This window comes from Metschnikowia bicuspidata, assembly GCF_001664035.1.
Source record: "Metschnikowia bicuspidata var. bicuspidata NRRL YB-4993 chromosome Unknown METBIscaffold_2, whole genome shotgun sequence".
Taxonomy (NCBI): domain Eukaryota; kingdom Fungi; phylum Ascomycota; class Pichiomycetes; order Serinales; family Metschnikowiaceae; genus Metschnikowia; species Metschnikowia bicuspidata.
This window is the reverse complement of record NW_017387732.1, coordinates 1993535-2018596: the sequence shown is the minus strand read 5'-3', so window position 1 is coordinate 2018596 and position 25062 is coordinate 1993535. Positions and strand designations below refer to the sequence as shown.

Here is a 25062-nt window from a genome sequence, read left to right as displayed (position 1 = left end):
ATTAAGAAATAGTTCAGACTATATAGAAATATATAGAGGTTAGTATATCTTACTTATATTAGGCTTTATTTTTACTTTTAAATAAATAAGATAATATATGTACCCTGCTATGTTTATACTTATAGCTTTAAAATATCATGAAACTAATTTTTCAATTGGTTATATGATAGTTATTTAACATCGCATTGTTTATTTCAATATACCCGGCGATTAGATCATGGTCATGAGAACAGCCAGATAGTAAACCTAAATGGTAATCAATCCCATTTAATTGTCAACAAATCACAATATTGAGACAAGCCAAACCAAATGAGATGCGAGCTGTGCTCGTTAACGCACATTGAATCTAGCTGCTGCAAAAAGACTTATATTGACATCAGTACACCAGGTGGCGGAAATGTGGAGAGATTTCAGTCAGCAGTGGCAATTCATTAGATAAAGCCATATCCATTTCTCGAGTTGAACAAAGTGGGAGTACAAGCCCATTCATTATCTGAATTGATCATGAGTAATGATACGAGCCATTGAGGTTCTTCATAATGAGACAAATTTATTTGCAACAGGTCACAATGCTGCAGTCCATTCACATTCAAATGAAACGCTAATCCAACCCCCCAGTTTCCAAATTCAAAGAAACCATAAAACTTGCCTGTTCTTCTCAGCAGATCATTGTCATGAGAAGAGCCAGATAGTAAACCTCAATGGTAATACAAGGCAATTCAGTTTCTCAACAAATCACAATATTGACACAAGCCAGTTCACTCTCGAATTAGACATGAGTGGAAGTACAGCCCCTTGGATTTCTAAATTCAGCATGAGTAATGAGACGAGCCATTGAAGTTCTTCATAATGAGACAAGCCCATTCAGTTTCTCAACTCATCATAAGGATACGAGTCCATTCACTTTCGAATTAAACATGAATGGTAATACAAGGAAATTCAGTTTCTCAACAGACCATGGTAACGAGATGATTCCATTTACTTTCAAACTAAACACAAACGCTAATACAAGCCCATTCAATTTTCAAATTGAGCATGAGTAACGAGCCGAGCCATTGGGTTCGAGCATGAATAATGAGACAAGCCAATTCAGTTCCTCAACAGGTCACAATACTACAGCCCATTCACTTTCAAATGAAACATAATTGGTAATACAAAACCATTCAGTTCCGCAACAAATCACAATGCTACGAGCCCATTCACTTTCAAATGAAACACCAATCCATCCCCCACTTTCCAAATTCAAAGAAATCATAAACAAGCCCGTTCTCAGCAGACCATCACAGCCAGACAACCCCAGCCAGCCACGCCGGAGCGGCCATACCCCAGACGCGGCCGCGGGCCGCGCGTCACGTGCCCGCGCCGCCTACATGGCCGCGCCGCCTCCAGACTCGGCCCGGCGCCCTCTACTCACTGGCTCCACAATGCCGAGCCGCCAGTTTCTCGACCGGCAGACCCGTCTTATTGACCTGTTTCTCGAGGAGCTCGCGCAAGTGGCAGCGGCGGACGGCGCCAACTTCAACAACACCAAGCAGTTCGACGCGCTTCTCCGGCACCTCGAGCTGACCGTGGCCGCGCCGGCCTTCAGCTCGGTGCCCTCGGAAAACATCCTCCACATTCTCTTGACACTTGCGGCGCGCAGCCCGGCGGCCAACTGGTCACACGACCTGCTCGGCGGCTTTGCGGGCGACGCCTCGGCGTACATGCGGCAGGTCAATCGCGCCTATGACGCGGCGCTCCACAAGGCGTCGCTCCAGCAGCGCAGCGTGTCTGTGTTGCGGCGGTACTTGGCGGTGGTGCGGGGCCCGCGGGCGCCGGCCGCGGACGCGTTGCGCAAAAACATCCACAGCGTGCTTCTTGCGTTCCACCGGCCCGACGTGGCGCTGTCCTTCCGGGGCTACCGGCGCCCGGTGCTCCAGCGGAAAAGCAAGGCCGGTGCATGGGCGCAGGGGGGCGTTCTGGCCGGAGACTTTCTGGCCGGGCACTTTCTGGCCGGAGACTTGGCCGGAGACTTTCTGGGCGGGGAGGCTCTGGCCGGCCGCGCCGTGGAAATCATCAGCGACTCCGAAGACTCGGACGCCTTAGAGGAGCCCTTGGGCCAGGCGGACATCGCGCAGCACGCGTACGCGCTCGGCGGGCCGGCGCCAGAAGCGCCGTTCTCCGCGTTGGGCCTCAACACGTCAGGCTTGGGCGGCGCCGCGCCGCTCTTCCGGCAGATGCCGCATTTGCTGGCGGGCGGCACGCCGGAACCCCCGGGGCTGCGGCCAAAACGGCCGCGGGCGGCGTCGCCGGGCTGGAAACGCATCCAGGTCTTCGACGACCACGTGGTGCTGCACAAGCTCCTGGCGGCCGCCGACTACGACGTGTGGAGCCTCCTCAAGTGGGCGTTTTGGTGCGCCCACACCAGCTCCGAGTACCAGACGTTCCTCTTCAACGCGGGCCTGACGCACGTGCACCACGTGTACCGGGCCACCGGCGCGTTCCTCGAGCTCTTCTTCGCGTTCTGCCACGCCGAGCTAGCGGCCAGCATCGCGGACGGCCGCCCGAGGGCCGCGGCCATCGCCCGGCTTCTCGGCACGCTCGGCCCGCGCCACGACTGGCACGACCGCGCGGCGCTGTACGTGTTTGCGGGCCTCGGCCGGGCCTGGCACGACAAGCCGTACCCCTGCTTCCCGCGCGAGCTCGTGTTGACGAAGAACGACCCCGCGGTGTTGAGCTCGCGCTGCAAGACCACGTGCGTCAACGACGACAACAGCCACTCCATGGGGCTCCGCGCGCACGTGGTGCTTCTTCTCTTCCACTACGAGCATGCGCTCGGCGGCGCCGCGGCGGGCCGCGGCTTGATGCGCCACGTGCTGCGCAGGCTCGCCTCGGTGCCGCTCGTGTACCTCGAGGCGTTCTTGGGCCACATGCAGACGGAGCTCGCCGCGGGGGGCGAGCCGGGGCTCGGAACGGCGCCGTTGCAGGCGCTCGACGCGCAGCTCGGCTTTGCTGTGCTCTGCGAGGTCACGGGGACGGTGTTTTCCATGGAAGCCTTCTGCGGGCCCGCGTTCGTGTTGCAGACGGCACGCGTGCTTCTGGACGGCCGCCTCTACCGCAGCGTGGTGGATGACGTGACGTTTGGGTGCGTGGACGACTTCGCGGCCCAGTGGCGGAGGGTCATGGCCGTGGCCGAGTGGCTCTTTGGCCGTGCGCTCGAAGACGCGGTGCACGGCAAGCCGGCCGCACAAGCCGACTGTGTCTTTGTCGTGAAGAGCGCCCGCTGCGCGGACGAGCTTGCCGCAGCGTGCTACGCGGAGTACCTCGAGAGCCGGTACGAGGACTCGGACTTGATCCCGGAGACTGCCTTCACGTTGACGCGGGCCGAGATCGAGCAGTGGCGGCCCGCGGGCGTGTGCACGTTTGCCGACTTGGCGCGGTTCAAGCTCAGCGGGCGCTTGCAGCGCTGACCATGGAGCCCGTGCCGCCACGGTTCCGCGGGTGGCTCTTTTGTGGGCCACTAGACGGTTGTTGTGCCACTGGACGTCTCTTGTGTGGCCACTGGACGTCTGATGTGAGGCCACTGGCCGTCTGATGTGGGCTCTACTTTCCTGCCGGCGCAGGAGGCCCGAGGGCGGCCGGCGCAGGAAGCGTTGCGCTTGCTCTGGTGCCGCCAGCGGGCAGCCAGGATCACATACGGCGCCCCGCCCGCGGCTCGCGTTGATGGTTCTCATACTATTAAGTTCTATACACATTGCGGCAAGACGGCCGTGGCAGCGTATAAGCGGGCGCGGCGCGCTCGGCGACATGCCGTTGCCCGAGCAGCTCGCAAAGACCCGGACGGCGCCTAGATGATGTGCTTCACCTTGAAGTAGTGTCTCAAGTACTGGATCTGCCACGCGCCCAAGGCAAGCAAGACCAAGATGATCAAGATGGAGAACCACTGCACCCGCGCGTTGGTGCTCTCGTTGGTGTCGCGCATCCGCTCCTCCCGGCCCTTCAAGTAGTGCAACTCTTGCGCAATCTCCTTCGTCATCTCATGCACCCGCCTCAAGTCGACCTCGGCCGGCTTCAACTTCTCTGCGGTTTGCAACGCGTTCCAGTCGCGGGCACTGGCGCCGCTCTCGACCTCCAAGTTGACCTCGCGGCTTAACTGGCGCCTGCCGCCGTGGCCCCTGTCCAAGAAATTGGCAAAGCAGATGTCGATGGCGGCCGACTCGTGCGTGGTGAACGAGATGCGCGTCTCCTTGTTGATGTCGTTCTTGCGGGCAAACTGGTTGCCTAACGTGTCGATCACGGTCAACTGCAACTTCTGCCCGTCGCCGCGGTACCCGTCGGTATTGACGCTGATCACCACAAGCTGGTCTTTGCCCACGAAATCACGGATGCACACGGGCCGGGCACTGTCGAGCGCAGGCACGTCGAGCTGCAACGCGGCGGCCAACAGAAGAAGGCAGCTGAGCAAAACCCACGTGTTGGCGAACATTAGCTGTTTTTTTTTTGTTGTTGTTATGGTGAGGCAGAGTGGGTGGTTCAGATCTATGGATGGTACGCCTGTTCTGTTTGGAGTGCGGCCACACCACCGTGGAGCCGGCCGCGCGAAAAAAACACGACATCTGGCGGTGGACTTCGCGGCCGGCCGCGCAGGTTGGGCCTGTTTCAATAGTGCACTTTATTGTGTGGTACATCTTTTCTTAGGTCAGACCAAAGGGCACTGGTGTCTCGGTATGAACTTCCAGAAACCGTGGCCAGCAGAGCAGTACGTCTTTTTGGCAGGGAAATACATTGCGCCCTGTGACCGGACGACTCTCCGCCAGTCCTGCTTTCGACACTGTCACGTGACAGCCCGATACGCCTGAACGCGGCGAAAACTACGCGTGCGAATAGGGCCGAGCGCGCGGGGCCACTGGGCCAGGTGGGGCGGGGACTCTGGTTTTGCGATTGGCACTTTTTTTTTAGATGTTTGAGGGGTGCTTGTGGATGTTTGAGGTTGTTTGTGGATGTTTGAAGGGCGTTTTGTGGATGTTTGAGGGGTGTTTGTGGATGTTTGCAGATATTTGTAGATGTCATTTATCTATATTCTCTCTGCTCTTCTTTGCTCCTCTCTGCTATATTATCTGTTCCCCTCTCTGTTGTCTTCTCTATAGTCTTTGCACTTATCTATTTTGTAATTTTTTGTGGATGTTTGTGATCTGCTTTGTAAATGTTTTGTATTTTTTGTATTTTTGTAATTGTTTTCTACTTGTTTTTCGATTGTTTGTTCATGTTATTTGTTTCTCTCCTCTCTGCTACTCTCTGCACCTCTCTGCCTTCTCTGTTCTCTTTCCTCATATTTGTTCTGTAAATTTTCTGTAGATGTTTGTGAGTATTCTATGATTATTATGCAAATCTTTGTTAATTGTTTTGGAGATGTTAGTTCATTGTTCTGAATTGTTTTGCAGTTATTTCCAACTGATTTGTATTTAATTGAACTGTTTCTTAATTGATTGTTCGTGTTATTTGTACGCTCTTTTCTGCTTTCTCTGTTTTTCTCTGCTCTTTGCTCTTATCTGTTTAACAACTTTTTATAATTGCCCCGGAGATGTTCTGAAGATGCTTTTAGATGTTTTGTACTCTTCTGTCTTGCTTTTTATTTTGAAATTGTTTTTAACCATTTTTCAATTATTTGTTTATGTTATTTGTTTCTCTCTTCTCTCCTCCTCTCTGCTCTTTTTTATTGTATGATTGTTCTTCAGATGTTTTGTAGATGATCTGAGATTTGTAAACATTTGTTAATTGCTTTGTAAATATTTGTTCATTGTTTCGTAGATGTTTTGTGATTATTTTGTAAATCTTTGTAAATTGTTTTGAACATTTTTGTTCATTGTTTTGTATTGTTGTGTAATCATTTTATTTCTTGATCGTTCGTTCATGTTATTTGTTTCTGTTCTCCTCTCTGCTTTTTCTGCTCTATGCTGAATCTGTTTGATAGTTTTTCGCAATTGCTTTTCAGGTGTTTTAAAGGATTTTTGTAAATGGTTTTAGATGTTTTGTATTGTTCCCTCTTATTGTGTATTTCCTGAAATTGCTCTTTAACCGTCTTTCAATTATCTGTCATTTCTTTCTCTCCTCTCTGCTCCTCTCTGTTACTTGCGTTGGTCTTTTGCATTCTCCAGTTTGTGTCTGGACCGTTCTACTGGGCTTTGTCATTTTCACACATTAAGGCTTCTCTCTAAGATTTTTGCCCGTTGCTTCATGGAGCTTGGTATATTAAATGCTATTTTCACAACTTGCTCACGAACTGGACGCTTTGGGCGGGTCGCCGAAAAGCTGCTGACAAAAGAAAAAGCTTCTCCTCTCCAGCTCGGCCCCCGGAAACAACACCAGCCTTGTGTCAATTTTATTGCTGTACCGGAATTTGCTATTTTCTATATACAAGCTTGTACTTTCTGCTGGCTGGTTGAAAGATGGTATATATCTACATTGAATGTGAATCTTATAATAAAATTTATTCATATATCATATGCATCTCGCGTCATAATATGTACCTATCTAGCCCCACTCCGCCTAATTATCCAGATAGTATCATTATCAAAGTGTTTGAATCTTTGACCTACAGGTTATAGATGCATTCAACGTCAACAGATCATAAATTGTCTATGTGGTTTTTGAAATTCGTTGTAAATTTTACTAAAATCACAATTCACGAAATCTACATGTAACCTAGTATATACCCGTTGTTTTGATACATCACATCCGATTCTATCTCATCTTATATTTTTATCATTTGACTATCGAGCTTAGCAATGATTATCAAAATCGTTAGTTTTATTTTTATTCTATTGAATCTCCTTTCAAACATTCCACATGTATTGCTTCTAATAAATCTTGACCTGCGGACTTCTCAAAATTTAAAAAACTGCATCTCCACCCTCACAACCACCCTTCCTCCACCTATTCTACGCTGCATACAAACACTTCTCTTTTTTCACAACTTCAATTTCTCTCCCATTTTCTCTCCCATTTTTATTCCCATTTTCTTTACTATTTTCTTTCCCATTTACTTCTCCGTTTTTTCCACCCTTTCCTCCTTTTCTGCCCCGGGTTCCAGCACACGTGACTTGCTCAACCGGACCCGGTTCTTGCCTGCCACCGCAGGGGGTACGGGTGTGCGGCCTCGAAGGTGTTTTTCTTCGTCTCTCCAAACTACTCTCCATCTTCAAAACCAGCAAAAATGGCAAAAGCAAAGTCCGTACACACCATGGTCAGGCTCGTCTCGCAGGCCAAGACCGGGTACGAGAAGTGGTTCAAAATCCCTAGACACACGCAGCGTCTCAGTCTCATTTTGTACGACCCTCGTGCGCAGAGACACTGTCTTTTCACCGAGGCCAAAAAGAGAAAGGTGCCCGAGGCCATACCAAAAGACTACACGAGAACGCATCGCGTGTAGCCGACGCGTTGGGTTGTAAATAGTAGGATGCTCGAAGCACAAGGGACGGATATCGGCGCACGCCAGCACATAGAAATAAACGCATATAAGCCGAGGAAACCCAGGCACAAGCGAATGCCGCGGTTCATTTGTAGAGTAGGCAGAAACTTCGAAACAGACACGAGAACATCGTCACCGGCCAGCAAGCTAGCTGTCGGAGGGGATGAACCCGGACAGAGAGGCCCAGACCCGTCAGCCAACAGCACAGTGGCGGAGCCTAAGTTAGCAAGCTCTGTCACGCCGCCCACATCCTGTTTGAACTCTATAATTGTATAAACAAGCGTCACTGGCGCGGGCAAGCCGAAACTCAACGGCCTGCAAGCCAGACTTCTATGTACAAGGTCCACCAACAGCCAAGTCTAAAAGGACTTGACGCTCCAGTCGTCGCCTGCGCCCAAGATGTCCGCATCGCCCAACACAGTGTAGACGTTGCTGGCGCCATTGGCCAAGTACTTCTCGTTGGCGTCCTGGAGGTCCTGGACACTCACGTCCAAAAACCGCTCCCTTCTCTGCTGCCTCATGTCGTCGCTGATGCCATCAAGGAAGAGCGCGGCGCCCTCGCTGGAGACGTGGCTAGGCGCATCCACGCTCTGGAAAATGGCCAACTTGGCCTCCTGCAACGCCTTGTCGTCCCACAGGCCGTCGGCGAGGTAGGATCTGGCAGCCTGCGCACTCGCCTCGAACGCTTGCACCGATTTGATGGCGTTGGGGTCGCGGTACGAGTAAAAGTTGAGCGTGCCACCCAGGCCGTCGAAGTTGAGTCCGCCGCCATAGGCGCCGTTGGCCTCGCGGATCACCGAGTGCAAGTGCTTGAACGTCATCACCTGCGATAAGGCCTGGAGCGTGGCGCCGTCCTTGCTGGCGTACGGAGCGCCGAGCTTGGCCAACGATGCATAGCCCACTTGGAAGGGCATGTTCAACACGGTTCTCAGCACCGTGCTAGGCAGGAAGCCTGCGGCCACGGACCCGAGGACGTCGGGCATCTGGCGGCAGTTGGCGGAGATGTGCGTGTCGAAGGAGTCGACGAGCAGCTCGTTCAGGGCCACTGCGCTCAGCTCGCCCACGAGGCTGTAGCTGAAGCCCTTGTTCTGCGGGTCCACGAAGCCCTGGGTCAAAAGCGTCTGGATCTCCCGCAAAATGGGGAGAAGCTCCAGGCTCAAGTACTCGCGGCCACGCAGGTCGAGCTTTTTGTTCATGTCCAAGACGAGGCGGACCTGGCCCACGCCCGAGAGAAGGTCGTTGATGTGCTTTGTGGGCGTCAAGTGGGCGTTGGAGTGGGCGCTCGCGTACGAATGGCCGCGGTCGGCAATGGTGTCTGCCTGGCTCTGGGCCAAGTTCTTGACCAAGGTGGTGAGCTTGTCGAGCACTGCGTCGTCCGCGGCGAGCGTGGTGGAGAGCAAGATCTCGCGCCACAAGTCGTAGATGTGGGCGGCATTCTCCTTGAGGGCCATGCCGGAGAGCACGAGCTGGAGCGTGGGCTTGCCCAAGTCGTACGGGTCCGTGTTGGCGCGCACGGCGAAGCTGATGCCGCCGGTGAGCAGCTGGATGCGCGTCTCCAAGTCGGAGATGGGCGTGGCGGCTGTGCCGGCCAAGTCGGTCAAGCACGCGGTGAACAAGGGGAGGTACTTGTAGAGCGGCTGCGGGAGGAAGGCCACGTCCTTCTTGGCGGCCACGTACACCAAGCCGTTGGTGCCGCGGACGCGGGTCTGGATCTTGGCGCCCGTGCCCGCGGACCTGCGGAAGTCCAAGTGGTGGCGGTCGCCCGTGCGGGGGATGTCGTGCAAGGTCAAGGTGGGCAACACGGACACGTCCTCGGGCAGCTGCTGCTTGCGCAACAAGGCCTGGCCGCGGTCGAAGATGAGCGCACGGTCGTCGGACGAGAGCAGCTGCACGCGGGCGGCGAGCTCCCGGTCCTCCTGCGCTGCGAGCTCGTCGTGGTAGTTCGCGTTTGGCACCATGGTGAAGTGGAAGGTGGGCGTGGCCGGGTCGAGGAGCACGCGCTCGACCAAGTCCAGGAACATGCGGAGGCCGCGGTCGCGGTACTCCTGCTTGAAGCGGTCGAGCACGGGCTGCACGCGCAAGAGCTGGAGCGGGTCCATGCCGTTGGTCCAGGCCGGGACCACGGAGTGGAGCAAGCCCAAGCCGAAGTCGGGCCGGTGCCGCTTGAAGCCCAACTCCAGCTGGTGGACGATGGCGTGCACGCGCGCGTTCCACGCGCTGGCGGGGCCCTTGGCGAGCTCCGGCACCACGTGGGAGCGCAAGATGTCGCGCACCTTCTCCGGGAGCGCCGCGGCGCGGGCGCGCGAGAGGCTGGCCGCGCCCACGGTGAACGAGAGGAGCGCGGTGGTCTGGTCGAGCCCGCAGTTGGGCAGGAAGTCCTCGGCGTAGCCGGACTCGATTAAGTGGCGGTAGAACGGCGCGTTGTGCCCGTCGAAGAGCAACGACGCGAGCGCCCGCCACTTGAACACGTCGTAGGCGCGCGCGGGGTCGAGCGCGTCGCCCAAGTCCCAGGTGACGGAGGCCTTGAGCTGCTCCGCGAGCGGGCGGGTGGACATGGCGTCGGGCGGCCCGGCGACGCAGCAGGCGCGGGCCGCGGCGGCGGCGCGGAACACGGGCTGAGGCACGGCGAGCGGGCGCGCGCGCATGCCGAAGCCCGCGTACTGCGCGTCGAGCTTGCGGAGCGTCGGCGCCAACGGGAGGTGGCCGTAGGTGAAGGTCTTGGCGTTGGACGGGTGGTAGTGGGCGGCGTGGAAGTCGAGCAAGTCGTCGTGGCGCAAGCGCACGATGGCGGCGGGGTCGCCGGCCGCGTTGTGGAGCTGCGGGTACACGGCCTGCTGGAAGCGCAGCCAGAACAAGTACGCGGCGCTCTGGCACTGGCCCTTCATCTCGTTGTACACCACGCCCTTGAAGCGGAGCGGGCTGGCGGCGTCCGCCACGTCCGCGTGCTCGAGGCGCCAGCCCTCCTGCAGGAAGTCCGCCGGCGCCAACGTGGGCTCGAACACCGCCGAGAGGTACACGGCCAAGAGGTTGTCGAAGTCCGCGCGGTTGGTGGTGGCGAACGGGTAGTACGTGTAGTCGTGCCCCGTCATGGCGTTCATGAAGCTGCTGAGCGAGCGGCTGAGCATCTTGAAGAACGGGTCGCGCACCGGGTACGCCCGCGAGCCGCAGAGCGTGGTGTGCTCCAAGATGTGCGGCACGCCGCTGGCGTCCGGCGCGTTGGTGCGGAACGCCACGGAAAACACGTTGTTGGTGTCGCCGGCCGCGTGCAAGTGCACGTGCTGCAGGCCCGTGCGTGCGTGGCGCAACCGCACGGCCACGAGCGAGAATTCCGGCACGTTCTGGGAGGTTTCGACGGTGAAGCCGTGGATAGAGAGGCCGGCCGGATACAAGGCCAGGGGCTCGGCGGGAGCCGCGGCGGCGGCCAAGCAGCGGCGCGGGGTGCGCGCGGCGGCGCGGGCCGCGGCGGGCGGGGCGTGGGCGCGGAACATGGGCTGGCTACCGGGTTTTTTTTGGTGTTTTTTTGGTGTTTTTTTGGTGTTTTTTTGGTGTTTTTTTGGTGGGGCGGGAAGAAGAGCGGGTGGTTTTAGGGTGGGTTTGGGAGGCGCGCGCCGTGCCAGGGCGAGCGCTGGGGCGAGCGCGGGGGCCGGGCCCTGTTTTCTGTTGTGGGTTTTGGATCCGTTTATTGATCCGTATTCTGACGGTCTTTTGTATTTTTTTTTTTTGTTTTGTTTTGTTTCTGTTTTTGTTTTTGGTGCTTCGTTCTGTTTTTTTTTGTTTCTCTATTTCGTCTTCTTTTTCTTTCTCTTTTTGTTCTTCTTTTTGTTGTGTCTTCCTCCAATGCCAGCAGCGGGACGTGCCCTGGGATTCGGGCCAGGCCCGCGCTGCGCTCTCCAGGCGCAATGCCCATCTGGGGAATATTTCTATACCCAGCTTTTGCAGTCAACTCCAAGCGCCAGCCAAATTCCAGGAAACGCTAGCTTTCACCCCCTTTGAAATTCCAAGAACATTGGGTGGCTGGTTCAAGCCGCAGGGTTTTTTTTGGGCAAAGACATCTAGTCTTGCCGAACAAAATACGGTGCGGGCCCTCAGGAAACACATCCTATACGATGGCAGGTAACTGACGCAAGTGGCTGGCCGCGGTAATGGGCACGTCTTCCTATGCCTATACCTCCATAAACAGATTCTTCAAGATAGATCTGGAGGTGTACTAAGGTGAATAAGTATCTTAAAGAATAAATCCAGTAAGCCTGATTTAAGAGACAAAATGACCCCGCGGAGGACAGAGGTGCATCTCTGGGACATGCCGTGAGTTGGCGCTCGCGCCTTGTCACCAGAGCCAATGTTGTCATCTGCTTTAGGTTTTCGCCTTCGTGCTTCGATGCTGGTGGGCCTCCCATCCCTCCAGTGACACCCTATAACATCATAAAAAATTCCCTCCAGGTCTATCAAGGCACAAGGTTTGGACTCAACATTCGGGGTGGTCTGGGGGCCAATGTCAGGAAGAATACCGAGCCAGATCAATGATTCAGTCAAGAGATCGACACAAGGCAGCTGTCCCACCTAGCCTTGAAACCTATCTCTGCATTTGGAAGATGGTACCATCGACATACGTTCGAATGAGAAGTACTAATAAATGGAATATGCAGGTCTGCAATTTGTAGCATGGCAATAATACACGACTTGAAGGTGCACAATAACATGTAATTTACAGAGTTGACGTTGCGGGGTACAATGAATGAGCATCGGAAATTTGCTCCTGGCAAAAGAACCAAGAAAAGTCGAAATATAGGGGACTTCGGTTGGACTGACGTGAGTCAGCCCATGGTCAATGCCATAATTTGTTTCTCCTGGGAACCGAACATAATTCCAGGACGGAAAACGAGGGCCCACAACTATTTTGTCGATCAAAAAATACGGCAGCATCAATTAATTGAAGAGAGACAACCCAGGGCCAGTAAACCAGGTGATGTGCGCTATGAGCACAACTTTGTTTTGTTTCGTTGTCCTGTTCTCCAGCTGCAAATCAGTCCACACGCTTTGGGTATACATCCGAAGTTCTGCAGTACATAAGACAGGGAAATTGTCACGCCAGCCTTTCGCCATCTTCTTTCATTAATCTGTTTTGGAACTTCCTTCTTCAATCCATCAGTACCGCCGCTTCTCGGAATCGACCTCTTTTCCTCCGCCATGGTCCGTCACTCTCAGCCAGCTTTTCCAGCACCTAACTCCTACCCGATAGTTGCCATTGAAGATATTTGGCACTGAAGCCAGTTCATCGCGTCTTGCTTCAAGCCTTGTGTCTTCAAGATCCATGAGGCAAAGATATCGTGGTTTTGCCGCCTTTCAAATGAACTATGGTCACGGGCCTTTAGGATACCATATCCTATGTGACGATGGAAGCTAACTGATTCAAGTGGTTGACAGTGGTAATGGGCAGAAGTCTTCCTGTACCTATACCTATATAAACAAATTACGTTTGAAGTATATGATCTAGAGGGTGTGGACATAGGTGATAAAATATTTTAAAAAATCATCGTGAAATAAAAGAAGATTGATCACGAAAATGACCACGAGAGGAACAGAGGTACATTTCTTTGGGCATGTCGTGAGTTGGTGCTCGCGGCTTATCACCAGAGCGAATGTTGCAATCTATTTTAGGTTTTCTCTTTACTTTTCGAGGATGGTGGGTCTTGCATCCCATCAGTGATATTCTATGTTTCTTGAAAAGACAGAAAAAAACCTCGACCATCGTTATTCAAACGAGGCGGCAAACACTGCTGATATATACTCTCACGCAGTATCACCCTATCATTGTACTGGTTAATGTCTTTAAAAGTTTTTTCTATATATTACTATGTAGCTCACGCAATGTCACCGTCAAATCCTATACTCTTGACGTCTCCCCGTATTATCCATATATACATTAGTCCCCCGGTATCAGTCGGTCGGGAACCGCCATACAATCTGGGAAAGCTGTGGGTGAAAAGTATTTCTGTATCCGCAGAGCTACAAGTGAACCAGAACTTATTCATCAATGAGGAAAATTTGAATGTCACGAAAAAGATCTTCCAGATTCGAGGCCCTCAAAGAAGAATTGCCGGTATTCACTCCAGAAGAAAGTTCAAGAACTCTTATAAGCACGAGTGTTTTTTTTCACTTTGGGTGACAAAATTGGCATGGAGAACGAGAGATGGGTCCAGAAGATGTCTCTTGATAACGCTTGGGTGCCAAAAGGTGAGTTGATCGAGTCTCACGGTAAAATGGTTGCCAAGGTTGACATAAAAGATGCTTTTAGTCAATTTAGGCCATTCACCAGAAAAAAAAAACGAGGACCACCGTTCCATGTTGGGCTTTTTGTACCAAAGTAGGTTCTTTCTTCCAGAATCAGAGGCCTGTCTGGTGGTCAAAAGGTAAAGTTGGTCTTGGCTGCTTGTAGTTGGAAAATACCCCACTTTCTCGTCTTGGATGAGGCTGGTGTGGAAACAAACGAGCCCGAGCTGGTCTAGTAAACTAGAGCTGCTTCAATGAATAGAGAGCGTTCCAATCCTTGCCGGGTTAATAAATCCAGGCTGCTCTAATAATTTCTGGCTGCTTAAACAAATCCAGGTCGTTCTAATTCTTCCAGGTCGGTCTAATTCAACCAGCCCGCTCCTCTATACACTAAAAGCTCCAGGCCGGTCTGTAAAAATTTGATTCCAGGCTGCTCTAAAACACAAAGAAAAATTGATACGTGACTCTTGCATTGCACCTTGCCAAAACCTGTACTGTACTGCAACAACCGTGATGACACAATAGAGCTTCTTTATCCCACAGGCACAAAATTAGTTACGGAACAAATCACCGGTTTGGGCTGCGTATCAGCCGTCCCATGCACTTATCAATCTCATGAAATGACCTGCACCGGGATATCTGAGGAAGCCAGAAGCGATTATATGGGTCGGGGCAATGGACAGGTTATTGGCACTCCGCCAAATACGGCGCACCCAGACTACCACACTGAAATTGGAAGTCACAAACTGCCAAGCATGACTGGAAAGGCTTTGGCATATTAGCTCATATAGAATAGCTGTGTATTCGGCAGTGGCTCTACATACTATATAGTTCGAGGTGCGCGGCCTACTTAATCACTCAGGTGGAAATTTTGACTGGCCCTGATCCCGGAGTTTAGTGGACAAAACTATACTGTGATTCTTTGGATAAAAGTGACACTGTCTAGAGAGATTGACTAATGACGCAGTTGTTGGACAACATTAAATGGCTGGATGCGAGGGTTTTGGGCGCGAAAGATGAAAGGCTCTGGGTGCTGTGCCTTAGTAATCACCTGGGAGGCAAATCAGGGCTGCGACGGCGGAATCTGTTCATCTACCGAAAATAAGCCCTAACTGCATTAAAGATTCCTTTTTTCATTTAGATGAAGCTGGACCAGCGGCTAAATAGACAGGCTTCAAAATGAATTTCTGGCCATGACTTTGGAGCCAAACATATAATGATACTAAGAAGATCCCACCATTTGTTGACACAGCTTCAGGCTGATTTTGGCTGCGCAATTCCTCGGGCAGTTTTTGCCGGGGTTCGAGCCCAAAGGATAAAATCTTGGAGTCTTATTGACTCGTAAGGAAACTTGAACTTGTGGCACAACCAATTAATTATCAGGCGATATCACCATTCCAGCTGCCGAATGGACAATCGCTCAGAACATGTTCAGATCTGATGATCGAAAGGGGAGCCAGTCCAATGTTTCCATCGATGTAAAGAGGCTCGTCACGCCCTCTTTTCAAAAGCCCCAAAGTCAGAATGTATGTAAAGAGAGTCATCGAACTGAGGAATGGCTAGACCCGTGGAGTTTTTTAAAAATCATTCAGTGAAGGCACTAATAAGTGGCTGCGAAATATTGCGGCCGTCCTAGGCTATTTGAGATTGGAAGTCGGGAACACAAATCAAAGAATTAGTAGTGGCTCATATTGAGATTTATTCAAGATTATAAACGACTAAATGAATCTTGTAATCTTTTCTTGAGGGAATTAGTACATCATGTGCGACAATAGCTCTTATACTTTTGTTGAACGTGAACAGTTCACTAACCACGTAGATGCGAATTTTTCCTTATTTCGAACTCGCAGATTTAATCAACAAAAATACCAAAGATTACGGTGGGAGCTCCGAAAGTTTTATAGGGGGATTCTAAGTTAACGAACTATGGAATGACTTTATGAATTGGCTTTGATTGCAAAATTTATCCCTACTCACCGGTAAATAGTGGTTTGTACTTTTGGTATGGAAGAGACGTTCATCTAAAAAAATGTAGAAATCGAAGCCATGAGCAATCTCAAGAGCCAGAAGGTTTTACTTATTCTCTGGTCTTACGTCATTCATATCAAAGTTGTAATGCTCACTGAGTCCTTGCCTCGCAAAGTGCTCACTCGTATGTAAGATGCTACGGTCGTACTTGGCTACTCTGGATTTCAAAATATTACTATCGCAATGGTTGTAAATTTATCGTATTTTCGTGGCACTTTCTAAAGCAAGCCTTCCGAAATGTCGAATAATCACAATGCCTTAAAGTTTAAGAGTACATGTGCTTGCAAATATCTTTTCTTGGGAGGCAAGAAACAGAACCTCCTTTGATCAAGTGTCACATATTATGATTGCGGAAGGCCAGAAAAGCTTTATTTACCGAAAGTATCCCAAGATCCAAATTCTGCAGTACTCACAGGTGATGGTTCTCGTGTCCTGAAAGGTATTTTGGGTTTGTCTGCGTGAAAGATCCGTAGCCTCTGGAGAGACTCTGTGAGCTTAAAACACATTTAATTATAAAACAGAACTCCATATAATTGTACATGGAGATAATTCAATGGACACAGGCCCAAATCATTTAGCAATATTTCCTGATCATTATCGTCAGTTCCCAAAGTGAAAATACTCTGGATTTAGATGCGAAAGACGATAAACAGACTACATAACAAATCTGCCAAGTTTTTCATGCCTTCATCTGTAATACTTCACCTCTATACAATGCTCGGGCTAGTTACATGAAACGGCCCCATGTGTTAAGAAAATCAGAATGGTTTCATAATGATGCCAGACGTCAATATTTTTAAAGCCTCGAACCCGTGTGATCTCTATTTTGGGAACTAGAAACAGAAATTGAGGTCTGGACCCTCTAGCCAAATTCGGCCATCTTCTTTTTTAGATTTCGATTTTCATGAACAGCCGTCTTGCGCTGTGAAGTTGCATTGAACGCACAATCAAAAAACTTTAGCAAGCATCATGTCTTGAAAGATAGGAGTGGAATTAAATAATGGCCTAAGTAAATATCTCAAATTCTAACCCCTATTTAGACGTCCTGCTGTAACAGTTGAAACCAAGTCTTTTGGAATTGCATGAAAATGTTTAGGAATTAGTCTCTTGAATACACCGGCAATTTGCAAAAGTGCCGGCTTCAGAATACGCAAAGGAATCCATCAAAACCTTCAAGTCTTCCATACATGCAGCTGTTTATCTTTGAATCGTGCATGGTAACACAATGACTGATTTCATGTTTCTTAATAGTATCCAAAAATTGGCTCCGAAACTACTGCTCCAAGAATCAACTCTTTCTAAAGAGGAATTTAGGAATGATGATCTATTTTTATCAGCGACCGCAATTTTTCAACAATGCCCTCATTTCTAGAAGTGTAGCTAGTAATGACTCTTAAATACGTAAAATGTTTCTTAGTATTCAGATCTTTTCCAACAGCATACACTAAAAGCCAGCTCTTGAAAGTTCTCAAGACGAGCTTTCTAGAGTGAATTTTTTGAACAGTTACCTTAAGGTGAAAATATATTCATATTCATATATATATTGTCATTATACTGTTCATGCTTATACTTATACTTATACTTATACTTATACTTATACTTATACTTATACTTATAATAAAAAAAGTAAAAAGAATAACATTGTCCCTTATTTATCAGAAGTGTTCAAATCAGAATTATTATTTTCATGTATAAGACCCCTCTTATACCCCGTTTCATGTATTCTCGGAATGAGAACGCCTCTCAACATGAATCTTGGAATTTATCTCATGAGGATACCTTTGAACCTTCTTAGTCGACCTGCTGTACCACACCCTCATCAACACCTCAGGACCGGGTCGACAAATAAACATGTCTAATGAAAACATAGCATGGCGAATATCAACAATGGTGTAGTGTTAATGCAATGTGACAGTTGTCCAAGGGTTTGAGATGATCCAAGTTCAGCAAACTCTACAGAACCTTTGATGAAATTATAACTATCTGTGCGACAGACCAATACCTGTGGATCTTGTTCCAAGCATCCGACTGACCGCAAGCAACGTACATCCACCATATACTGATCACAACTCTACACGCTGGAGCACGCCCAATTTGCCTTTATAGTCTCTATACGAGCATATCTAATATTGTTGGAGTAACTCGCCAAAACACCTGAGGCCCTCTGAAATGTCGTGGGTCGAGTTGCCGAATCCAAGGCGGAGCCAGCCAGGCATGCCAAAGACCTCGCCGGGCACAACCAAAGTGCCGTGCTTCTCAATCAATTTCTCAGCAAATTCCATGGACGTGGCTTTGATGTGAAGCTGCAAAAAGCACGTGGAGCCTCCCCGAGGACGTACCCACGACACCTTGTCGCTGTGCTCGTCAACGAATTTCTGCAACACCGCCAAGTTGGTCTGGCAGATTTTGTGGTTTCTCTCAAGAATACGCTCGGTGTTTTGGAGCGCCACTGCCGCCACGGTGTCATCCAACATCAGCACGGAGATGGTGTTGTAGTCGCGCTTCTCCCAGAACCCGGCACTGTACTCCTTGTTCTTGGTCACGATCCAGCCCACACGCAAGCCTGCAAGCGAAAACGCTTTGGACATGGAGCCCGTGGAGATGGCCTTGTCGTAGCCAAAGTCCACAATGGACTTGACCGGCTCTTGCGTCTGGAAATGGAAAAGCGGACGGTACACCTCATCGCACATAATCGTGACGTCGTGCTCCTTGCACAAGGCGACGATCTCGGCAAGAATGTCGTTTTCCCACACAAATCCCGATGGGTTGTTTGGGTTGTTGATGACCAACAATCGGGTATTGTTTTGCGAGATCATGGTGCGGAGCTCATCGAGCCTGGGCCGGTACAGGTCCTCTGCCCTGATATTGAACATGTCAACTTTAGCACCAAACATCTCCGGCACCGACGAAAGTTGCTGGTAGCTTGGAGCCACCACGATCACGTGCTCCTGGGGGTTGACCACCGTGTAGAAAGTAAGAAAGTTGGCAGCAATGGCACCGTTGGTCACCACGACATCCTCGGCCGTGACGCCGGATCCTTCATACAAGGCAGCAATGGCACCCCGGAGTTCGGGCGACCCCTTGATGTGGCCATACGTGAGTTTTGTGCCCAAGAGGTCCTGTGCAATTTTGGCACTGGCCTCCTTGTCCATCCCGACGATCTCCGGGATGGTCAACGAGTCGACGCACGTTTCGCCCATGTTGTAGACGATGCTTGTTTCATGTTTGTCCATGAATTGCTCCACGGCGAAGGCTTCCTGTTTAACCATGTTGGAATGTTGTTTGATGGAGAGACAGAAAGGGTGTGTGGGTCTACAGCGGCTTATATAGTGGTTCTTCTTAGCGCATTCGATGGTCTCGTAACTGGAAGGCGATGGAATGATCATATTGCGCTTTGCGCTCTTCGGGGGCTTTTTGCGCGATCTCCACAGAGGGTAAGATACGCCGAAGCAGGACAGACAGCGGAAAATGGACTGACGGGCTGGAGTGGAGATAGTTTGGATCATAGTCAGCACTGCTTTACCACGAGTAAGAGTGTGTTTCTGCTTGGAAAAATGGTCCATTCACCTCATCCCCATGTGACACTAGCTGCCATGGTTTTTGCAACAACGAGGTTCAGCTTATCTACCGGAACTGGTTCTCCGCAGTTCTAAGATATATGCAATATAGCCAAGAGTTGTGGAGCCGCCAGAGATAAGGATTCCTATTTTTTCTGCATACTAAACACGTAGACAGCTTTTGTTGATTTTGGGGAACTGACTGCTTCCACGTAAAATTTTTGTGCTAGAGCTCGGGCACCGGAATTGGCTGGCTGGCTTTCTGCGATACCCCGGATCTTAACTTCCATGTAGTACTAGAAAAGGGTCCACTGGTTATTGCCAGCTATCAATATACGCGATGAAATCAAGACAAATATCAGGACGATGAGTCCCATTTCTCTAAACCTCTCAACTTCCAGCACCTACGGTGACCTCCTCAATCATTGAAATAGGCTCATCACTTTGAGCAACCGTTTTACCGTCTTTCATATTGGGGGCTAAAATGATCCCGTCATGAAATTTTGCATCATGTGCTTGATATTTTTGCACACAGTTACTTAAAGCCCCAGCCAGGGATTTACGTTCTTTACAATAGCTGAGAATAACTATTCTCGCTCCAGTCAATTTTTGCGTGGGGGACGTCATTGCTCATTCACCTGAAAAAAAATAGGTCACGGCAAGCAAAAATGACATGCTGTCCTATGAATGCTTTTGAAAGTGAATCTTCGTAAACAAACCCACCGAATTCCCGTCAGAATAATGAGAAAAGCAAATCGTCTGGGGGTCAAAGGTATCAATCAAAGACCAGAAACAGTTTGTGAATTATTCCAAGTATTATAGCTGTGTTTACTCCGTATTATGGTTTCAAAGTGCATCTTCGCCTACCCATGCGCTAGGCGTTCTCAGGCTTGGTCTTAAGCTTGAGTCATCACTGCAGGCTATCCCGAAAATGGCATCCAACACCGATAGCAGGTGCTGGTGTGTATATTGGCGTTGTTGGGAATTCTATGGACCATACAGACTGCTGGCAATTTCGGGGAGAGTGAAAATTTTTCACACCAGTGAAGAGCTTTGAGTCCAAGCCACTTGAAAAAGAGACAAGAACTAAACCTTCAGACTTCAGAGAGTGTTTCCCGAAAGGTGACGAGGATGGGAAAACGTTTTTTCTTGGTCTTATATAGCGGACTGTGAGGTGACCCTAAGCAGTGACCAATTATTATGTGAATCTCTGCAACGACAGTTGGACAGATTCCAGTAAAGCGACACTAATAAAGTAGAAGCAATTTTTCTTCCTGTGAAAGTTCAAAGCTTGGTATAATTAGCTCCTTGCTGAATGACTATCATTTTTGAAAGTGCTAACGGCTCAAACCTGCACACTTAAACGAAAAACATAGAATTATGACAGTATTTCATAACCTTGGTGTCAAATTCCCGCAGGACTCATTCAATAGCAATCAGAGCAAGACAAGCGAGCAGTTTGTTTTTTCTTAACTGCGGTTAAGAGTTTTCTGGAGTTTCTGCAGATACCTCCTGTAGTTTCCCTCGATCTAATCCCGACTACGTGATGATATTAGCTGAAGGTAGAGCTCTGCAATAGAGGAAGTTGCTTCATGCGTACAGATATGCAACAAAAATTGGGGTTCATTCCAGCGAAATGCTATTCGTGCATTTGGTACTATGGTTTCTCCCAGAAATTAACTTTGCAGATATAGTGTTGCTCAAACATCGAGGATAGGTATTTTCAACTCTATAACTATCTCAAATTGCCAAAGATATTTTCTCTCTTTCATCATGCAAGCAATTGATGCCCTGGTATCTAGCACGTTACTGTCAGCGCTTTCAGGTGGAGAAACTGGATAATCCTCCGATATTATTGTCCTACTCGTCACGTACCACGCAAATCCGACCAAGCTTCCAAAAGGGAAGATTAGACCAGCGTAGAGTAATTGTGTCCAAAGTCCACAAAAGCTACAGTCAGTCAATCCATCAAATTCAAAAACCCTTAATTATTATAGTTAAACCCCTTGTCCCCAGATAAAATTTAAATCCGAACGGCTCGACCGATTTTAATGTATAAAAAAACCAAATTGGGCACCCTCGTTTATGATTTCAATTGCCTGTACTTGTACTTGTACTTGTGTGTGTGTGTGTGTGTGTGTGTGTAAATGTACAAGCACAATCATTATTCAATCAATTTCGAAGTGCCCCAGTCTGGTAAGTGACATCGCAGATGTCAGATTAGTTGCTTCCAGAAACAGAAGTCTTCTCGGCTTTGTTCATGAGAGACTCGTTAGAACGTTCTTCGTCATCGATTCTCTGGTTCTTTACCTTTTCGAACAAAGCATCTCTTTCAGCTTTCGACAACTCATTCTTCTTTTTGCCCTTGATATGGTACATTGGATTCAAGGACCTCAACGTGACGTTCTTGAGCAATGGCAAGTGACCGTATTTCTCTTCGAAACCCATCAAAAAGACAGTCACAATGATAAAAAGCCAGTAGATATTATAGGAGATGACAGAGCCGTAGGTGGCAGAATTTTGCCAGCCTAACAAGGCATTGAATACATCCCACCCGTTGTCCAACTCGGGGTTGCAGCAGTTAACATGCCATACAGACTTCTTAATGTTGTAGGTACCTGGACCCGATCCATTTTCAGAGGCGTCTCCACCAGTGAGCTGGTTGAAAACGTAGGTTTCGAAGAACCAGATGGCCCTGGAAAACAAACCTGCCGAAATCAAGTATAAGACGCACGTGGACACGATCAAGAAAATTTGCAACGAAAAGTTGGCTCCGGTGTAGTACATGATGACACCAACAAGGAGACCCGCAAGTAAGCCACAAATCACAGGAATGGGGAAAGAAGTAGCAGATGAGCTCAAACCAACTCCACCCACAAAAACGACGGCCTCCAAACCTTCTCTCAACACAGTAATAAAAGGCAAAATAAACATGGCATATTTCTTAGCATAATGACCAAACCCAAGCCACTTCTTCTTGGAGTCCTCAGGAGTTTTGACCAATGCCTGTGCCAACTTGACTCTCCACTTTTCTTTCATTTTGTTGACACGTAACATGGCAAGACCCATGAATGTGATCATGATGGTGGCAATAAGACAGAAAATACCTTCCCACAAGTCTTCAGACTCTGACCATACATCGTCTTTAAGAGTATAAAAAACAGCGATGAAAGCACAACCAATACACAAACAGATTAAGAGTCCTAGACCTGACCCTAGCCAGACCTGTTTTCGTAATCGTTTGTAAACAACTGGGTCTTCGGTGGCACCTCCAAGACCTTGTTTTAAGAATGCCAAGAGAACAGAGACCACCACGACAGCCTCCAAGGATTCTCTAAAGACCACGAAGAAGATCTCAACGTTGAAAACGTCAACCATTTTGCTCGGTATTTATTGGCAGCTAGGATCTGATCCCCACGGTTACAGTGAAAGAATTGACTAACTTTATCACTTGGGAGAGGAAATCTGTGTGGAAAGAGCAGATGAGAAAAAGTCTACGACTATTTATACCCTGATGAATCTGGGTCTTCTACATAAGATGGCAAAAGATAATCTGCCCGAAAACGCACTGTGCCAATTATATGCACGCCGATCTGTATGCGCATCTCGTTACTCTCACTGTGCGGCTCACATATGCGGGTGCGGGATTTTTGCCTGCGACACTCCGAACATTCAAAGGTGTATTACATCAAATGAAAAGATTATGATTTAATTCTAGATAGCATCTCCCTCTGAAAACAACACATGCACTATCACCTGGAGAGTTATATTGCCATTGCTCAAAGCCCAATTTATCTTTAAACTTTACAAGCGTGACACCTGCATCTGTGGTCCCGCATGGGCAGCATCATTCGCGTTCAAGAAAAATTTTCAACGCAAAGACCTGCCATTGATGCGTTTGATAAGATTTGACTCTTGCAGATTACGAGAAGAATTTTCCTCGATTTCGGACTGTTATCTTTAAGGAGAACTTTGTTTTCTCTTCGATTTAAAGGCTGTGAAAGTCATTTTCCTACTCTAAGTCATCTTGGAGGTTATAAAAGACATTAAGTTCAGGGCCATTCAAAAATCGAGGGTACGGGTTTGTGAAGCCAGGAGCGGGGCTCCATAACGCAAAAGAGCCGATACCGGAGAATCTTGCTATTGACCGATGTAATGCAGTCGCATTTTCATGGCTCCGACTCCCTGCATTCTCTCATTGGACTACTCATGAAGACACATGTGTGTCATTGGCTGTGGCACTTGCTTAAACAGGCAGGAGTTGCGTGCCCTGCGCCCTGGGCTTTTGTCCCGTGCACTATCGAAACGATCGACCCCAACACAATGTTGTACCGAGATTTAAAGTCCGATGCGGAATTGGCTTACCTCGAATTCTGATATTTTTATGTCGCGGGCTTCATTCCAGATTATTCATTCATCATCGTATTCATCATATATAAAGACAGCCAATGAAAGGCGGACGGCTATACTTGCCTGGATGTGTATACTAAAGTTGAATCTGCCGATCTAAAAATCCAGAGTGAGGAAGCTGCCATCCAGATTTTAAGATTAAACTTTCACCATCAGGCAAGCACCACCCCTATCAAATTCAATTCCATTATTTGGCCTCTCGTCCAAGCTAGTCTGGTAGTTTTCTAAACTCAAAGATTGAATCAATTTTTGGGAGACGAAATGATAGGAAAGGTTTCAAAAGGTAACAGACATTTATGGTTGCAAGGCAGACTTTTTTTTCTCTTATTATCCTACTACCATTCCCAACTTCATGACATTATGGAGCGCTATTGATGTTGGCTTTAGAGACTGTTGACTACTAGCTGTTAACCCTCGGATTTTTCATAAAACAATCTATCGACATCTAAGACTCAGTGAATTTCTGGTCTTCTCTTTTTTGTACAGGTATTACACAGAACGTTTTAATTCTAAATGAAAGTGAATTCTTCTGGAGGTGAATCTCCTTCGTATGCTAAGATCCGCTTTTCTTTAGTCACCATTACATCACTACAAAGAATATGGCAAAGACACATGGGCCCTCGAACCAGACTATATAAATTCTCCAAGGGTTGATTTTGTTTCCGGTATCGAAATTGTTCTCTGTAAGTACCTGATTTCCAGTGCACGTCCCTGTGAGGTCTTGTCATGAAAATAAAGTATGGCCCAGTGGTTTGATAAATTCATATTTTGAAAAAGCAGTAGCTTAGACTTTAATTCCAAGGCCTATGTCAGCTTGAAAAGAACAATAGCTTGATTATTTGGTATGTGTGGCTAGTGGCTGTATTACGAAAATAATAAGGAGAAATGCTGCTCGATAATCTACAAAATATCATTTCTAAAACAACTAAAATTCGAAGAGGCTCTGCTTGAATGTTTGGGTATTCAGGTTGAACATGCGGTTTTTCAGGAGAGATATATTTAGGAATATCCACGTTTTTAACATCCGACATAAGTGATATGGCATGTATGGCAATGACGTCCTCAAACATCTGAAGGTATCATGATCGTCACATGCTACTCACGTAAAAAGCAAAATGTTCTTAGTTTTCCAAAATATCCGTGATTGCTTCAAACATGTGCCTTCTAACATAGAGAGCCTACAGATGAGACCACTCTGGGTATTTTCCTCGGGACTCTTTAATTGTATCCTCTCTTGAAGCAGTCTAGAGGTTTGTGCTTGATACTATAATTGGAATCGATGTTACGACCTTAAAGATCTGACAAAATTTTGTGATTGACACTGCATACTCTTCAAAGATCAGGTGACGG

The 25062-nt window shown here is 48.7% G+C and overlaps 7 protein-coding genes across 7 annotated transcripts; 2 read left to right on the top strand and 5 right to left on the bottom strand.

The window, feature by feature from the left end:
• Positions 1 to 966: 966 nt before the first annotated feature.
• Positions 967 to 3449, top strand: METBIDRAFT_82403 (uncharacterized protein; the record flags this gene model as incomplete). The annotated part of the gene is made up of 1 exon (XM_018859221.1): positions 967 to 3449. Exon 1 carries the CDS (start codon positions 1185 to 1187, stop codon positions 3447 to 3449), a length of 2265 nt encoding a protein of 754 aa, XP_018712951.1. The 5' UTR covers positions 967 to 1184.
• On the bottom strand, positions 3436 to 4595 carry ERV25 (Erv25p). Its single transcript, XM_018855833.1, has one exon. The coding sequence runs from the start codon at positions 4463 to 4465 to the stop codon at positions 3827 to 3829; it is 639 nt and encodes a 212-aa protein (XP_018712950.1). The 5' UTR covers positions 4466 to 4595; the 3' UTR covers positions 3436 to 3826.
• Positions 4596 to 6983: 2388 nt separating this feature from the next.
• METBIDRAFT_31346 (mitochondrial 54S ribosomal protein bL33m) lies at positions 6984 to 7531 on the top strand. The gene has a single exon (XM_018855832.1). The coding sequence runs from the start codon at positions 7193 to 7195 to the stop codon at positions 7406 to 7408; it is 216 nt and encodes a 71-aa protein (XP_018712949.1). The 5' UTR covers positions 6984 to 7192; the 3' UTR covers positions 7409 to 7531.
• A 149-nt stretch (positions 7532 to 7680) lies between these two features.
• CYM1 (Cym1p) lies at positions 7681 to 11018 on the bottom strand. Its single transcript, XM_018854592.1, has one exon. The coding sequence runs from the start codon at positions 10933 to 10935 to the stop codon at positions 7807 to 7809; it is 3129 nt and encodes a 1042-aa protein (XP_018712948.1). The 5' UTR covers positions 10936 to 11018; the 3' UTR covers positions 7681 to 7806.
• A 1-nt stretch (position 11019) lies between these two features.
• On the bottom strand, positions 11020 to 11443 carry METBIDRAFT_153647 (uncharacterized protein). The gene has a single exon (XM_018854591.1). It carries the CDS (start codon positions 11352 to 11354, stop codon positions 11127 to 11129), a length of 228 nt encoding a protein of 75 aa, XP_018712947.1. The 5' UTR covers positions 11355 to 11443; the 3' UTR covers positions 11020 to 11126.
• A 6425-nt stretch (positions 11444 to 17868) lies between these two features.
• On the bottom strand, positions 17869 to 19014 carry METBIDRAFT_77841 (uncharacterized protein; the record flags this gene model as incomplete). Its single annotated transcript, XM_018858779.1, has 1 exon — positions 17869 to 19014. The coding sequence occupies one exon, from the start codon at positions 19012 to 19014 to the stop codon at positions 17869 to 17871; it is 1146 nt and encodes a 381-aa protein (XP_018712946.1).
• Positions 19015 to 21522: 2508 nt separating this feature from the next.
• On the bottom strand, positions 21523 to 22680 carry METBIDRAFT_77840 (FTR1 family protein; the record flags this gene model as incomplete). The annotated part of the gene is made up of 1 exon (XM_018858778.1): positions 21523 to 22680. One exon carries the CDS (start codon positions 22678 to 22680, stop codon positions 21523 to 21525), a length of 1158 nt encoding a protein of 385 aa, XP_018712945.1.
• Positions 22681 to 25062: the final 2382 nt, after the last annotated feature.

Excerpts from the sequence above, each read along its gene's own strand:
- ERV25 (XM_018855833.1), bottom strand. The coding sequence starts at position 4,465 with ATGTTCGCCAACACGTGGGTTTTGCTCAGCTGCCTTCTTCTGTTGGCC.
- METBIDRAFT_31346 (XM_018855832.1), top strand. The coding sequence starts at position 7,193 with ATGGCAAAAGCAAAGTCCGTACACACCATGGTCAGGCTCGTCTCGCAG.
- CYM1 (XM_018854592.1), bottom strand. The coding sequence starts at position 10,935 with ATGTTCCGCGCCCACGCCCCGCCCGCCGCGGCCCGCGCCGCCGCGCGC.
- METBIDRAFT_153647 (XM_018854591.1), bottom strand. The coding sequence starts at position 11,354 with ATGGGCATTGCGCCTGGAGAGCGCAGCGCGGGCCTGGCCCGAATCCCA.